This window comes from Salmo salar, chromosome 03 (assembly GCF_965601325.2).
Source record: "Salmo salar chromosome 03, fSalSal1, whole genome shotgun sequence".
Classification (NCBI taxonomy): domain Eukaryota; kingdom Metazoa; phylum Chordata; class Actinopteri; order Salmoniformes; family Salmonidae; genus Salmo; species Salmo salar.
Window position 1 is genome coordinate 37,974,444 of NC_138293.1, and position 15,663 is coordinate 37,990,106.

A 15,663-nucleotide genomic window follows, 5' to 3' on the forward strand; every position below is an offset into this window, starting at 1 on the left:
TGGTCTGTCTAGGTTTCCGTGGCGACAGAGGACAGGGTCGTCCCTTTACAATGTTTGCCAATCATTGGGATTAATGGGCCGATATTACCGCACCCATCAGCGTCAGGAACAGTGGCACCGCACCTCTCCCTTTCTCACTCTGGCTTATCAGCAGGGGAGGAATAATATTAAAGGATAATAACAAGAAAAATTGCTGACCTCCTGTTGTTTTCGTGCCCATGCCAGTGTTATTACTCCAATCAATGTCATTACACATTCCAGTAGATGAATGTGGTTTCCTAAGGTTTGTTGTATGCATGATAATGTTGCCTATGCCAGTTCATTCCAGCACAATCTAATCTAGCAGCCATTTAAAACACACACAACCACATTGGAGAGACATGCCCCCTTCAAGATATACTGTATTTCTACTGAAAACAAACTGCAGAGCAAATCCAATCATGATTAAACAACCTGACCCAGCATTCTTCCACTACCTAATCAGCAGCAATAGGTTAAGCTCTACGTTGATCCCCCCCCTCTCTCCCTCTCCTCCTAGCCATCTCCCTCCTTCTCATTTGCTGTCCCTCCTTTTTCCCGGGAATGGTAGGGAATGGGGAGGATTAACCCATGTCAACCTCTTCCCTCATCCCTCTATCGTTTTAACTTTGTCGCCCATCACGTACTAGCGCTCCTTATCTGTTTATCCCCCTCCCTCCATTCTTCATTTATTTCACTACATCTTTTGCTCTCTGCGTTAATGTGTTTTCTTGCCTTCATCGGGATCTTTCTCTCTCATGTCTCTTTATGACTCTCTTCAAGGGGCCTATTTTAACAAACCTAACGCAGGCGGTAGCTCTATAGGTTCAGGGGCGTGTCAAATATTTGAGCTATTTTCACTGTCGCAGTTATCATCGCACTTGCTGGCGGCAGCACGAAAGGGCTGGGTTTTGATGAATGAACACGTTGTGGGCGTGTCGAGTCTCGGGCCCCTCACCGGCCAATCAGAACGTGCTCCATGGAGAAATATGTAGTTGCTTCAGGTTGTGTATTTACTGTCTTTTATGTGTTACCTTGGAATCAAATCCAATTCCAATGTTGGTCCGTTATAGTTTGGCTTACAGAACATAAATAACAAAAATGTAGACCTATCCCATCTTTGCTAAATAGGTTAACTTGAAACCATTTGCAGTCCTCATTGTTCTAAGTAATTGCATGCCAAACATTGTCAATAAGCAAGATTCAATTCATTATTGAAAAGGCCTAAAAAGAGAACGAATAATTCGAATCAAATTCTAAACTAAACAAAATAACAACTTATTTTAAATAGGCTATGTCACACTTACAGGCACCTTACTTTCTCCCCGTTGGCATATAATATTACAACAATGAAGACTATGGAGGGTTTTTACACACATCCAAACTTTTAACAGGAGCTGGACAAAGATCCATTATAAGAGAAGGGAGAATGTCGACCCACCGTCTGTATACTGCTCCTAAATAGGCCTATGTTTTATGAACATAATCGGAACCATTTACAGATCAGATGGTAGTCACACATCTCCATCAGTTGCACTGCAAGCGTGCCACGGACGGACGTTGTCAACGTAAAACCAGGAAGGTGAATCATTCTATTAAGTTTGGTTGTAATACAATGTTACGAAAAACAAGCAATCAGTTTAGCAAAAAACAACAACAATAAATAAATGTCAAATGTAATGATATCATCAAATCCCCAGGATAAAAAAAGACACGCATTTCTGTCGAACTAGCCTTCGTTATAGTAGACCTAAAGGAGGGCTTGGGTTTTGAACATATGAAACAGAAAAAAAGCCATTTTTACAGATTACAAATAACTTCTTAATATAAGGTTTCATCGGTATTCACTGAGGTTCTCATCTCTCCTTTCATGATGGGCATGGACACATAGCCTACATAATGGTGGGGTTTTACGCAAGTCCAATACGGGACCTGCGTGGCAAAAATAATGTGGGCCTGCCTACAATGCATCGATCAAAAGGGAACGTCAGCTCGCTGTTTTACTAGATGTTTTAATAAAGCTTTGGTGATTAAGATTTATTTCCAATCGGTCTTAGGAGCCAAACCCTTCATCGAAGGTCTTGACTACTTTGCGATTTCATTGGGCAGACAAAAAAAAAGCCTTAATTGAGAGGAAGGGAGGCTATGCTTGGTTTTTAATCAAATAAAACAAAGTGGATTAAAAAAAATATATATATATGTTTGTAAATACGTATACAGGCACCAAAAGCACATTGGCCTACTCTTGTTCCATGCTCATATCGGCAGTGTGTGTCCCGGGTGTATAGGCTGTGTTTCCACTGTCAAAATTCATGTTGCCATAACCAACTGTGTTACCGCTTTTGGTTGGCCTTAAATATCTCTATCAGCGCTAACTAAAATTAGCACTTTGGATCATGTTTTTAAGGACACACTGATATAAGACAGTAAATTGCCCGAGCCTGGTGTTAGGGCCGGGTAAATGCCAGTGCGCCAGTTTTTACACGGCGCAATTGCTAACTAATGTGCGTTTGACGTTAGCGCCGCCTTAACGCCAGCCTAAAATAGAGCCCCAAGGCTGCTAGTACAGCAGATACTGTACATTCCTTACAGTAGCTATATATTCTACAACAATAGCAGATGTGATTGAGGCCTCACTTCGGTCAATCTCAGGAACAGGAAAACCATGTTATAGGAGTATTTATGCTGTATAGGATGTGTTAACGGTGTTAAAACTGACACCCGCAAGCTGTTCCTCCTTGGAGACATTGTTAGTGGATAATGACTCAAAAGTACACCTGTCCTTGACATACAGCGTAAACATTCCCAATGTACCTGCAGTGAGGGTGTTTTCTTTTTTGCGCAATTAATTGGGACCAGAATCTTGAAAAACACAGTGCCATGTTACAATTGCCCTATACTGTGACAGGTTTTAGTTGGACAGTCTGTCATATTGTAAACAACAGGAAGTACAGGGTGTATTTCCTGTGTGTGTCTGTGGTCTGAAGGCCTTCTGTAGGGGACATTATCTAATTATGACCTAGTAGCCTGACAACAGAGGTTTTGTTTTGAGGGCAGGATAGCCCTTCCCTGTGCTTTTCTTTCTGTGGAGTGATTCACAATGGTGGATGGATGGAAGTCATCGTGTCTTTACCCTCTGACTGGCTGGGGCCATGCGGCGCATGTGGCAGGGTGACAGAGAAGGACACACTGCAGGGTTAATCGACTCACACTGGTCGACTTTGCAGGGAGGAGAGCGGAAGAGGGATGGAGGGAGATGGGATAGGGAGAGAGAGGTGTTCAGTTAGAATAGCAAAGGAGGAATGAGAAATGGAGACACGGAGAGAGGAATGAAGCAGGAAGAGTGGAGTCCGGGAATGAGTGAGAAAGACGAGGAGAGAGGTGAAAGAATGGGAGAGAGTGAATGAGGGAGGGAGACAAGGAGAGAAAGAGAGAGATGGTGAAAGGGAGGGGGGAAGGTGCAAGAGATTGATGAGAGAGAGTGAGAAACTAATTCTCACTTCACTCTGGGCTGGAAGATTAACGAAGATTAGAGAGATAGAGAAAAGGAAGGGAGAGATGGACTGATAACTTCTACCGCATGCCAGCCAGAGAGAGATCTTTGAATGCCTAATACCCTGAGAGGGAGCGGGAAAGAGAGAGAGGGAAAGAGAGAGGGAGGGAGGGAACGAGAAAGGGAGGGAGAGAGAAAAGGAGGTAGCGGGAGGGAATGAAATGGAAGAGATATATTGTGTGTGTGTGTGAGAGAGAGAGACAGAGAATTGGAGCGATACAGGGATGGATGGATCAGAAGAAAGAGCAAAATGCTGGCTCAGAGGACTCTTAATGGTAGTGGTCCGTGAGAGTGATGTCCTTGTATTAGTGGCCATTTACATGAGTGTGTAGTAATCCTGGCTGGTCTGTGGGGTGGAGATAATAACAGAGGTACAGTATCCAAGTCCTTTATAGCTGCAGAACTCTCTGCCCTCTCAGTCTAATACTATCCTCCAGTCTAGAGGATGCACACTTGTCCGGTCAGTTAGTGGAAATGTCAGCACCTTTGTCCATCTGTTTTTTTTCTACTCCAAGAACCGACCCTTCTCGTCTCTTGTCCCGTTCTCATCCCCTTTTCGCCATGCCCAAACACAGACACCCACTAATGTGTTCCCTCTTATTCTATCGTATGTTCTCCAGCTCCAGGTCCATCCCCAAACATAGGCCTTTGCCCAATATTAGGGAGAATGTTATACTGCATGCACACATCCACACTTGAACTTACACACACACACTCTAACCCTCAACTTAGTCTCAGAGGCCGCCATAGCAGACTCAATCCTTCATGGAGGATTACAGCTTAAGCTTCTCCACGGCTATAGATGCAGTTTTATGGAAAAGCACAGGGCTTTTTAGAAGAGTGGCCCTGTGATCTGTACATTAGCAGAAAGGGGATTCTCCTCATTATCGTCAATACACCCCCCCATAGCTGACCGTGGTCTACGGTTGGTCTTTGACAGTCTCCCTCTGGGCCCCAGCCACCTGTCCCTTGCCCTCTGCCCTTGCAGAGTGGGATGATTTCAACCGTGCTGAGGAATTGACCTTGTGGTAGGGACGGGATTGGTGGGGTATGTGTGTTTCTGTCTCAGTGTGTGTGTGTGTCTCGACATCTTGAGCTGCTTGTTGGAAGCGAGCCGGAGAACCTGCGCACCATCACCCAGCGCGACAACGCTCAACACAGAAAACGGCCCTGAAATACAACACCCAACCAACTTTGATCTCATGCACCACCGCATGCCACGAGGCTGAGCTGACCAAACTCGGAAACTCGCAGCTCGGAAATCCCTAAGGTTCATCCTCCAACCCAACCGACAACTCTGAACTAAAAACATATATAAAATAAAATAAACTGAACAAAGGTCATTCATCATTGTCGCTTTAGCTACCGCTCCTCGGTCGCCTATCTGTTAGCGCACAGCGCACACGATGCTACCTGGCTAGCTGAGAGCACACAAGAAGACACTTAACCGCTCCCTACGATACAAAAGATAAGAGAAAAATAAACAAACAAACTGACCCAAATAGAAAAAGACAAAAACAAAATGCATTTGAGATTGGGGCAAAGTCATTAGCATTACAAAAATATCTGTCACCGGTGAAATAAAGCTGAAGAGGACCGAGGGAGCATGAAAGTCAGACAGAAGGGGAGATATATGCTAATAAGGCTGGGACTTTGTGACTCCGACGAGGGGGATTAAAAAGTGTGGCAGCAGAGAGAGAGAGAGAGAGAGAGAGAGAGAGAGAGAGGCTCCGAGGCCCAGAGCACAACACATAACTAGCTCAGCTCAACAGTACCATGCAAATATAATAATATAGTGCTACAGTAATATGGCATGACAACATAGCAACTCTCCGGGCTATAGCCTACTGACCAACGCCAAGCTAGTGCAATGGCGCACAACTAAGGTAAATGATTCATCAGTTGTTACGCCGTTAAAACAAGTACCGACATAGGCCCGACACAGACCTCAAAGCTTACTACATGATATAACATTTGTGGCATCATGCTAGTCATGCTCTAGTCTAGATTGATGTAACATCACACAAGACAAGTACAGCGTGGCATCAAACACTACCACTGATCACAAGACTCGTTTGACTCCATTTAAGTATAGCAAAACATTAGTATGTTACTAGGCAACAACCCCCACCACTATTAACAATCAAAAAGAGACATAGCTGAGGGAGTTCTGGAAGAAACGTTCTATTGAACAGCACATGGGGCGGAAGACAATCGATCTGGATCAGGCGTAAGAAAACGGTGCCATTGTGCTCCTTTCGCTGTGCTGCCCCGTGGAGATAGTATTGAAGGGTTTTAATGAAAGTGAGTTCTACTGTAAATGGATTTGAGCGTACTTAAAAATATCAAGTGTCATTATTCGGTCTCTTCTTCACAGCTGTGGCCTTGTCGTCTCTCTTTTTATAGTGTCGTCTCCTATCCATTGGTCTGCGATGTATTCGAATTCCAACCTTGGGCACTTTGGTGTTTATTAATCTCTGAAAAGTTCCCCCCTCGACCAGCTGGGCAGGCAGGCTCCCCGGTAACGCCCTTGAAACGTAAACAGGCGAGAAGGAAGTAGAGACTTTGTCTTTTTAACAATCAACGTACAATATATCGTACCTCCGTTTTCTATGAGGAAGGACAAACTTTAATTTGTTGATGTACGAGGGTTTCAATGTCAACACTTGTGTGTATGTGTGTGTGTGTGTGTGTGTGTGTGTGTGTGTGTGTGTGTGTGTGTGTGTGTGTGTGTGTGTGTGTGTGTGTGTGTGTGTGTGTGTGTGTGTGTGTGTGTGTATATGTGTGTGTATATGTGTGTGGGTGTGTGTTGTGGATGGTACCGAGTGGGTTGGTAATGCATCAAGGATATTGTTAGACAAAATTTCCTGTGCATTAGCAACATCCTGTTCACACACGCACGCACGCACGCACACACGCACACACACACACACACACTTTGCCTGCAGGGAGAGTGTTCATAGATTACGCAGGATGTTCTCTAAAATGTCAGGCAGTTTTGAGAAGATCAGATAGCTGTTTGATGTGCGAAAACAGCCAGGCAGAAGAGGAAGAAAGGCAGTCTTGATGGGCATCAGGTGTAATTTCTGTAAATGCCTCTGCTGCCCGAGTGACTCACCACTCCTCTGTGTCCATGTGGTGAATTTCTACCCAGGAGACCTTGACACAGACCAACAGAGCTGTCTGCTACAAAAACACCCCTGTGACCTTAGGTTATCATTGTGCGGGTAGACCACTGAAGCTTTGACTTTTGTTATTGAAATGCAGGAGAGGTACGGTGCCCAGGTGTAATGCTTGTTAGTCGGCTTGGTAGCACGTTCCACCGTCCAAATACAGACCTTTCTCTCCTTGTTAAAAACCTAGATCTCTGGTGGTTTCCCATGAGAATGAACTCAGGCAGTGCAGGGAGGGAATCTGTTTATTCATTATCTAACACTTGAATGGATGTGAACGCTGATCATGAGAATTTGCTAAATCACATGGTTAGAGGGGTCATGGTATATCCCTGTACTCAAACACTTAGCGCTAAACGTGTTCAATTCAAAGTAATCCGATTGGTAATGATTTTAGATTATGCCAGTGGGCTGTAGTAGTGTAGGAATGGATTCTGAGTGAATGATCTTTTCCCTGGAGGTTCTTAAAGCAATGTGAGGATGTTGTGAATACTCTGATAATCATGGTACTGTATACAGTCTCCCGTGAACAGTTTCACTTGATCCAATTGTTAGCTGGAAATGTTCTTTTGCTATAACCTTTAACCCAGCTATAGAACACTTTGACCAATCTGGGACCCTGTGGACCATAAGCCCTTCTTTCCCTTTGTATTACGGAGATGAGTTTGTATTCTAAGCTCAGAGCCGGCCCAGAAGTGGACTTATCTGCACTTATCAAAACGAGGACTTCGTCTGGATGACTGGATTACACTCTTCCGTTCTACTCTCCATTGGTTCCTTTGTTATTTTCCCTCCTTTTCTTTCTTCTCTCTCTGTCCTGACGAACCCACATCTCAGGGGATTTGCCTCTTCAGGCCTGGCAGGGAATGGCCGGTGACCCGTTCCCAATGCCCGTGCAGCTGTGTTGCTCGCCGCTCACGTTTACCGTCTTGTGACAGATTTCACCTGCAGCCCAGACACAATCAGGGCATGGATAGATGAATTCCATCTGCACAGATTTATCCTCAACTTCTTTGTTGAGGAGGAGCGAGGAGGAATGACTCCTCATCCTCCAGATTCACTGTGCTGCTTAATAAAGCTCAACACGTTTTGACAGGTCTGCTTTTATCTGCTGAGGTTCAAGACAAGGCCTGGGCTATGTGTGTTCAATGGCTTTATGCTCTTAAAACGTAGTGCTGGTCTCCCAAGACGGGCCTGTTTTGCTCGTGGCTGCCTCTTCTATCTCCTCTTCTCTCTGTTGTTTGTTTCTCCATGCATAATTCTAAGGGTGACTGTTCTTGGACTACCTTTCTTAGAAAGGCGAGTTCTCCCTTTCTTCTCTGACTTTTGTGGGTCCAGAGGCGGTCCCCTGAGCTTTCTACCCGGAACAGAACAACACACATATTTGTTGTTGTTTGTGTGTGGCCGTGTCTTTCTTGCAGTCTAGCAGTGTGTGTGTTGAGAAGAGACTGTGTTTGTGTTTTATGTATTTGTATGAATATTTGTGTCTGGAATTAGGGGAGAATGGCTATGTTTTATATATATGTGTGCATTTGTGTGAGAGATGGGGCTCCAGAGAGGAAAGGAGTGCTAGACAGCACGGACGGAGGTGAATCGTAATTAAAATGTTCAGTCTCGTTAAGTTGGTGACAGCCTTCACTGCAACTCGGCTTCCTGCGATCGATGGTGGAGATCTGCCTCTAATACTAACGAACCAAACGATCGTTTGAGTTTGGGGCCCAAGGAAGGGAAAAATTAATTAAGATATTTATGGCCCCAATTAATCAGTTCAGCAAGAAACTCTGTGCACCCGAGGGGGTAAATGGAACACGGCAGGAAGCAGCGGAAAGTTAAAAGACAAGAGGGTGTTCCACCGTCTACATACCGCATGCCCCCTACTCACCTTTAACCCACTGTGAGGAGCCGTTAACTCTGGGGTAGCTGCTCTCATCCCAGGGACACAATAGCTCATCAGCGTCTGGATGAGGAAGTAAGGGAGCCAGGGCCTGGTGATCACACAGGTTGGTTGTCACAGTGATTATAACCTGGACAGTGGTCTGAATTGTGTTAAATGTAGAAATGTGTCTATTAGAGATTAGTCTATTGGAGAGCAATGTCGTTCACACATGTCGATATCCCACAACTTTGAAATGAGGAAAATACCCTCCGGAGGCTCCAGATTTGTAGTTATGAGCACAGGGACAACCAGCCTGTGTCTCCCCTGCTGATACCGTGGGGGATATCAAGCGCATCACCTGGAGCAGAATGAGGGTGTATATTGATGGGTATATCGCCATGAGACACGGCATGAGTAACACATTCGACCTATTATCATGAGTAGCACATGCCGTGTTTTCCACCAGTGTATGGTACTGCATGTTACATCATCCACTCGTTAGAACAATGAGTCACGCTCTATAGTCTACCTCTGAGCCACTCTGAGCGGCAGCAGAATACAGTCCAGGTACGTACGTGGATCAGTTGAAGGACTGCACTGACCCCATAAAGTCACTGGGAAAGCACAGTCTGACACAACATCCCAGATAGACACCAGTAATGAACCCTTCTCCCAACCACTAACAACCACGCATCGATATTCTGACCTGCTACCTGCCCTCAGCCCGTTAACAAGGTGCCCATGGCAACGACCGCCTGGCCGACAAGTTCCCTGACAATATGTTCCTCCTGGACAGAGCGGGTGTCATTGAGCCTGGGTGAGAGGTCGTTCTGATTGGATCTTCGAACTGCACTAGCCTACACGTGTAGTAGCGCTCCCGGAAAATACACACAGACGTATTCAATGAATGATACCCTGTTAACTTGTGTCACGGTACTTATAGTCAGTAAATACTGTGATTGTGAATATGAAATGTTCCAGTTGATATATGAGTACTGTATAGGTTTTATAATGGTAAGTTGTGTCATCGGTATGGATGCCAGACACCTGTCAATTCCAATGTCACTGGGCCGTCAAAGGGAGAGGGTTGGCTGATTGATTGAAGTTAGAGAGAGAGAGCACGGAGGGTGAGGGACGCTACGACAGCATCATGATTGACAGGGAATGAGGAAAGGACAGGAAAGACGAGCAGAGGAAGGGATAGCATACTAAAACAAACCTGGGGCAGAGAAAGATGGAGAGACGGCGATGGATAGATAGGCAGAGCTGGAGAGACGGGTGGTGAGTGGGAGAGGTGGTAATAGAAATAGACGAGGTGGAGGAGGAGGAGGATGAGGGAGTGTAAGGTTTTTTCTTAAGAAAAAACGATTTGTTTAAATGGGGAAGGAGGGCAGGAGAGGAAGGGAGAAAGGGTGAAGGAGCAGTCTTTTGGGATTATTTGGACTTCATTCATGCCCCAGTGGATGTACTGACAGGGTCTGTCTGCACAACACTGCACAAGACAGCACATAGTTAAACAAAAACACTACAAAACTCACAAAGCTCCAAACAACAAGAGTGCACAAAATCAAGAGCACAAATCAGTATTGCGCATGGCAACACAGTGCGACCTACCGAACACTTTCCTCACTCAGTGTAACAACAACTATCTGACTATGCCGTGTGACGCACCGCTGCTTGTGTAAATGTGATTTCTGCCCCGTTAGTTGATCTGTCCTGCTTGTTCATCTGTGAGTTATCCTACCTACCTTGCTGTGTCGCTCCACTTTTAATTAACACAGTGGGATGATTAAAGTTTTAACTTAATTATCTTTATCCTTTCTCTTAGGGTGTTCAACCCTCCGTGGGAAACTGAATGAGACATTCTGCAAGAAGGGGAAAAAAACCAGCAGAGAGGAGCTGTGAATAGATCGAGAAAGATATTCAACGCGGCACCTGTCCTCCATCTCAGTGTGAAGGGCACGTAATGGAAGAGTGAAAGGGAGGATACAAGGGAAGAGAAATAGAGGAGAGAATGAAGACAACCGGAAAACAAGTATTTCCTTACATCAAGCATCACTCAAACTAGGACATCTCACCACAGGACAAGATGATTACCAGGAATCTGCTCCTATTGGTCTCACTGTGTCTGTGGGAGGAGATTATGGGAGAAGGTTCAGCCACTAAGATTGTCAGGAGAAGAGGGGTGGGCGGGACTCACATGCTGAAGCTAGGGGAGAACAGAGTAGCGGACCAATGGGATTCAAGCGTGAATTCAAACGTGATGCCCATGGTGACTCTTAGAAACTCAATTGGTCATGACCTGGGGGGTGATAGTGGCTCTATCTCTCACCCCAAAATACCCCAGAATCATGCAGCCATGCCATCTAATAAGGAGAGGCAGGGTTTTAAACCTAATCCAGTTCTGGACTTGGAAGAAAACCCTATCAAAAAAGGAGAATCAACTCTGTCTGTGTCACCCAATAACAGGGAATCCGTCCAGGAGACAGAACTTAAAAAGATCAAGAACGGTACCAATAATGTTGGGACTCCCACCAAAACAGGGAGGATGGAGAAAGTATTCCTAGTTCACCATAGACCAGACCTACACTCCAATAGAACCAGATTCAAACCCATTTCCCGATCCAGAGTGAGACCAGATCTGAGCGTTCACACCACAGGGCTGCAAGGCAAAGGACTCACTATGGATTCAACCAGAAAATTAAATGTGACCGGCAGCTACAGTGTCCTAAAACTGCTGTCAAAAGAGAACCTGGTGATGATTGTGAACTCACAGATGCAGAGTGTTCCGAGTTTGAATCATTTTCAGAGCAAGAGCAGCCGAAGCAGAAAGAGAGATTTGATTGATGTGGATCACAGCCCAATGGAGGCCCTAAAATTACAGAAGCAAGATTTGGCTGTTACTCAAAACCACTTCGCATTGGATAATCCAACTGCACTGCCGCATATAAACCCTGTCACAAATCCTGATCCAAGTCTAGAAAAGGCTGTTCACACTTTAAGTGAAGTCACTCTAGATTCTGGTGTGGGAAAAGACAACTCTGAGACGAGGGGTGTAGGTAGTACAGTCACTTGGAAGAGCAAACACACCTCTCACCCTCTGTCAACACCGATGAATGAGGTCAGTCTCGACACTGACAGGGAGGTGACCATCAGTAAGATCAGTAAGACTGACCCTCCGGCCACGGCCAAGCATCTCCCCTCAAGCATCTCTTCTCAGACAAATGCTGGCCCTCCCTCAGTGTTCACCTCACAGCCCCAGGGAGAGGGGACTGGGAGTGTGGCAGGGGATTCCCATAAGGAGAGTTTTCTTCACACAGCCGCACCAGGACTCAAAATCCTCAGCCCGATTGCCACTCAAGACCCTGAAGGTGGCGCCACAGAGCCAATCGATAGCAGCCATGTCCTCAAACTCCACCCAGACACACACTGGGGCTTCAGCCAGGACAAGGCAGCCGGTGGGGGGATGACAGTCGAGTCCCATCCCGGGAATGGGCGGGGCCTGGTGTTCCAAGAGGCGGATGAGGAGGAGGGCCGTGGTCAAATGGATGGGGAGGGGACTCGGTCACGCAGCAGGAGGAGCTGGATCTGGAACCAGTTCTTTGTGATTGAAGAGTACAGCGGGCCTGAACCGGTGCTCATCGGACGGGTAAGGAACCTTTATTAACTATTCATTAGAGTTATGAATCACTTTGTGTAACTTATTCCAGCCAAGGGTCTCCAACTCTGGCTCAACTAATCGTGGTCCTGACTGAAGACCGTGATTAGTTGAATCAGCTGTGTTCATGCTGGGCAAGTACAAAAGCCTGCACACCAACTCCAGGACCAGAGTTGAAGAGGCCCAAGTTCTGAACTGTCCTAATTCAACCGGTGGTACTATCTCATTGTCCTCAGCAGCTGCAGGGTTCGTTTTGTATGTGTGGTAAACCTTCAATTGGAATTGATTTACAGCAGACCAGTCTACTGTGGTGCCCTCCAATCCTCATGAAGAGTTAGATTAATCAATGAGGCACTGAGGCTCAACAAAACCCCTTCAACCATACGGGCCCCTGGGACCAGTCATGACTAGCACCAATCTACACACACCAATGGGAATTGACATCTTCTTGAGAATTAATGGGCTCAGTTTCTCATGACATAATTGATCCCGAAGGCAGTAGTAAAAGTTTTCTCTCATTACAGTCCAGGTCAGGACCTGTCAATTCTTCTCCCTCGTGGCCAGCAGTCCAGTCGGTCCGGTGGAATGATATTTCAATCAGATTGATTTACATTTACATTTTAGTCATTTAGCAGACACTTTTATCCAGAGCGATTTACAGGAGCAATTCAGGTTAAGTGCCTTGCTCAAGGGCACATCGATAGATTTTTCACCTAGTCGGGTCGGGGATTCGAACCAGTGATCTTTCGGGTTACCGGCCCGACACTCTGAACTGCTAGGCTACTTGCTGCCCTTGATACACCTTACAAACATAGATTTATCACTACTATATGAACCACCTCAAAATACCTACCAGGGGCTGTATTTCTCCCCCTTCGCTCTGGTAATTCATTATAGCAATCGTGTAGCCGACTCATCCTGCTCCATTGGTTTCCAAAGACTACTGTGGATGTGACTTAGGCCATGTTGACTGGACATGAGCATGCACAAGCTCTCGCTGTACTTAACCTTAGAGTTGCACTGTGTTGATACACTGCGCTGTAGATGGCTAATGTATAAGTCAGTGTGGCCAGTTTGCTGAGTAAATGAATAGTAATGATTCTGTGTGAGTGCTGCGAGCTGTCAGACAGCACTGAGGGGAAAAAGGGAGAGGGGAGAAGAAGCCTCGCTCTGTGGGAAATGTCTCACTGTCTGCAGATCCTATTTTACAAACGCTTAGGCAAAATTGCTTCACGGTTTATATCTAGCTGTACAGGCTGTCAGGCAGGGGCCCTCTCCGACTAAGACCGGAGTCTGTAAGTAGCCTACTGACTATTAGGGAATGGTTAATATGGGCACCTCAATCAGGCCTTCCAGTACATGATGTATGATGGATGACAAATTGCCCAAATTGATACAGAACGGGCAAGGACAAAATGCATGAGCTGAATGTCCAGCGGTACAGATGGCCAGCATTGTAAGTCATTAGTTCCAATATGCTCTGGTGAGCAGGTATTTACGCCTGCAGATTGTATTGAGCTCTATGAGGGAACACAGCCAGACCACACACGTGCCATATGATATCGCTGACACATGGAGTCCTCCCAGAACACCAATTGTGTGTGTGTGTGTGTGTGTGTGTGTGCGTGTGTGTGTGTGTGTGTGTGTGTGTGTGTGTGTGTGTGTGTGTGTGTGTGTGTGTGTGTGTGTGTGTGTGTGTGTGTGCCTGTGTGTATCAGAGCTGTACATGCATGCATAATGCTTTTATACATCTTAATATGAATGTTTCATCTTCCTGCTCTGGCCCAGTATAGGCTACAGGCTGTACAGGCAGCAGGCTCAGCTGCAACACACTGTAGATCAATGGGGACATGATGCTTTGCGTCTCCTTATTAGAGAGATGATCATGGTTCGATGATGGAGACTGTGATGACGGATATACTGTATAGACTGCCGGTGCTTGTGCCAGATGTGTTGCAGTTCAAGGTTTTAGCCGTCAAAGACACGCACACACACACACGCACGCACGCACACACACACACACACACACACACACACACACACACACACACACACACACACACACACACACACACACACACACACACACACACATATACTGTGCATACACACATACGCACACACACACATACTGTACATACACACACACAAACAGACAGACATGTACACAAACACACACACACACACACACACGTTACTATATATTGCTATATACAGGAGGATCTGAAATGATTGACCCCCTTGATAAACATGAGCAAAAAAGAGACTGTATATAATAAATAATTCAAATACTGAGCTATATTGTATGCTCAAAGAAATTAGCAAATTATATTATTGTATACTAATACAATTGATCTAAGAAAGAGGTTTTGTTCATTTGTTCAACAAGTAATACTTTTTTCTCTCAAAAAGTTAGGGGTCAAAATGATTGTGAAGATAACAGCACTGAGCCTTTTCCTAAAATGTTTTATGAGTTGGAGATCACATTGGGAAGAATCTTAGACTATTTCTCCATACAGAATCCTTCCTAGTCCTTGATATCCTTCGTCTGTGCTTATGGACTGCCCTCTTCAATTCAAACCACAGTTTTTCAATGGTTTTCAAGTCCGGAAAGTGAGATAGCCATTGTAAAATGTTTATTTTGTGGCCAATTAACCATTTCTTTGTGGATTTTGAAGTGTGCTTGCTGTCATTGTCTTACTGGAAGATCCACTTAAGGCCATGTTTCAGCCTCCTAGCTGTCACAAACCTCTTCGTCAGAAGATATGTTGAAATCGCTGTCGGACAAAGTGGACCAATATGCAGCGGATTGCGTGCTCATCATCATTTATTTTAAATGTGACCACGAGGAAAAAATTATAAACAAAACTCACGACAGGAACAGTGTAGCAGGATAAACAAAAGCAGTGCTAACATACAACTACCCACAAGTGACAAACAAAACACACACCTACTTATAGGACTCCCAATCAGAGGCAACTAGAAACACCTGTCTCCAATTCGAGAGTCCAGCAACCAAATCTGCACATAGAAAACTTAACCTAGAACCTACTCATACTAAAACATACACCACAAAACCCCGGAACACATAAATAACACACCCCTCTAAGCTATACACAAAAAAACCCACCATACAAAACAAACATACCTCTGCCACACCCTGACCAAATAATACAAATAATCCTCTATACTGGTCAGGATGTGACACTAGCAGAGAAAACCAGGTTTTTGTCCTGTTACTGGGTAAAGTTCATGAGCAAAATGGCCCCATAACATCAACGATCCACCACCATATTTTACAGTAGGTATAGGGTTCTTTTCTGTTCATGCATTGTCATTTCGACGGCAAACCCACCACTGGTGTGCGTGGCCAAAGAGCTCTATT

General features: G+C 45.3%; 1 protein-coding gene across 1 annotated transcript in view; it reads left to right on the forward strand.

Annotated features, from left to right (window-relative positions):
- Positions 1–15,663, forward strand: part of LOC106600236 (uncharacterized) — a 129,869-nt gene that overhangs the window by 46,198 nt on the left and 68,008 nt on the right. The window contains exon 2 of the mRNA XM_014191562.3: positions 10,449–12,269. Coding sequence (XP_014047037.3) covers positions 10,710–12,269 — 1,560 coding nt within the window. The 5' untranslated portion in view covers positions 10,449–10,709. The remainder of the gene's footprint in view (positions 1–10,448; positions 12,270–15,663) is intronic.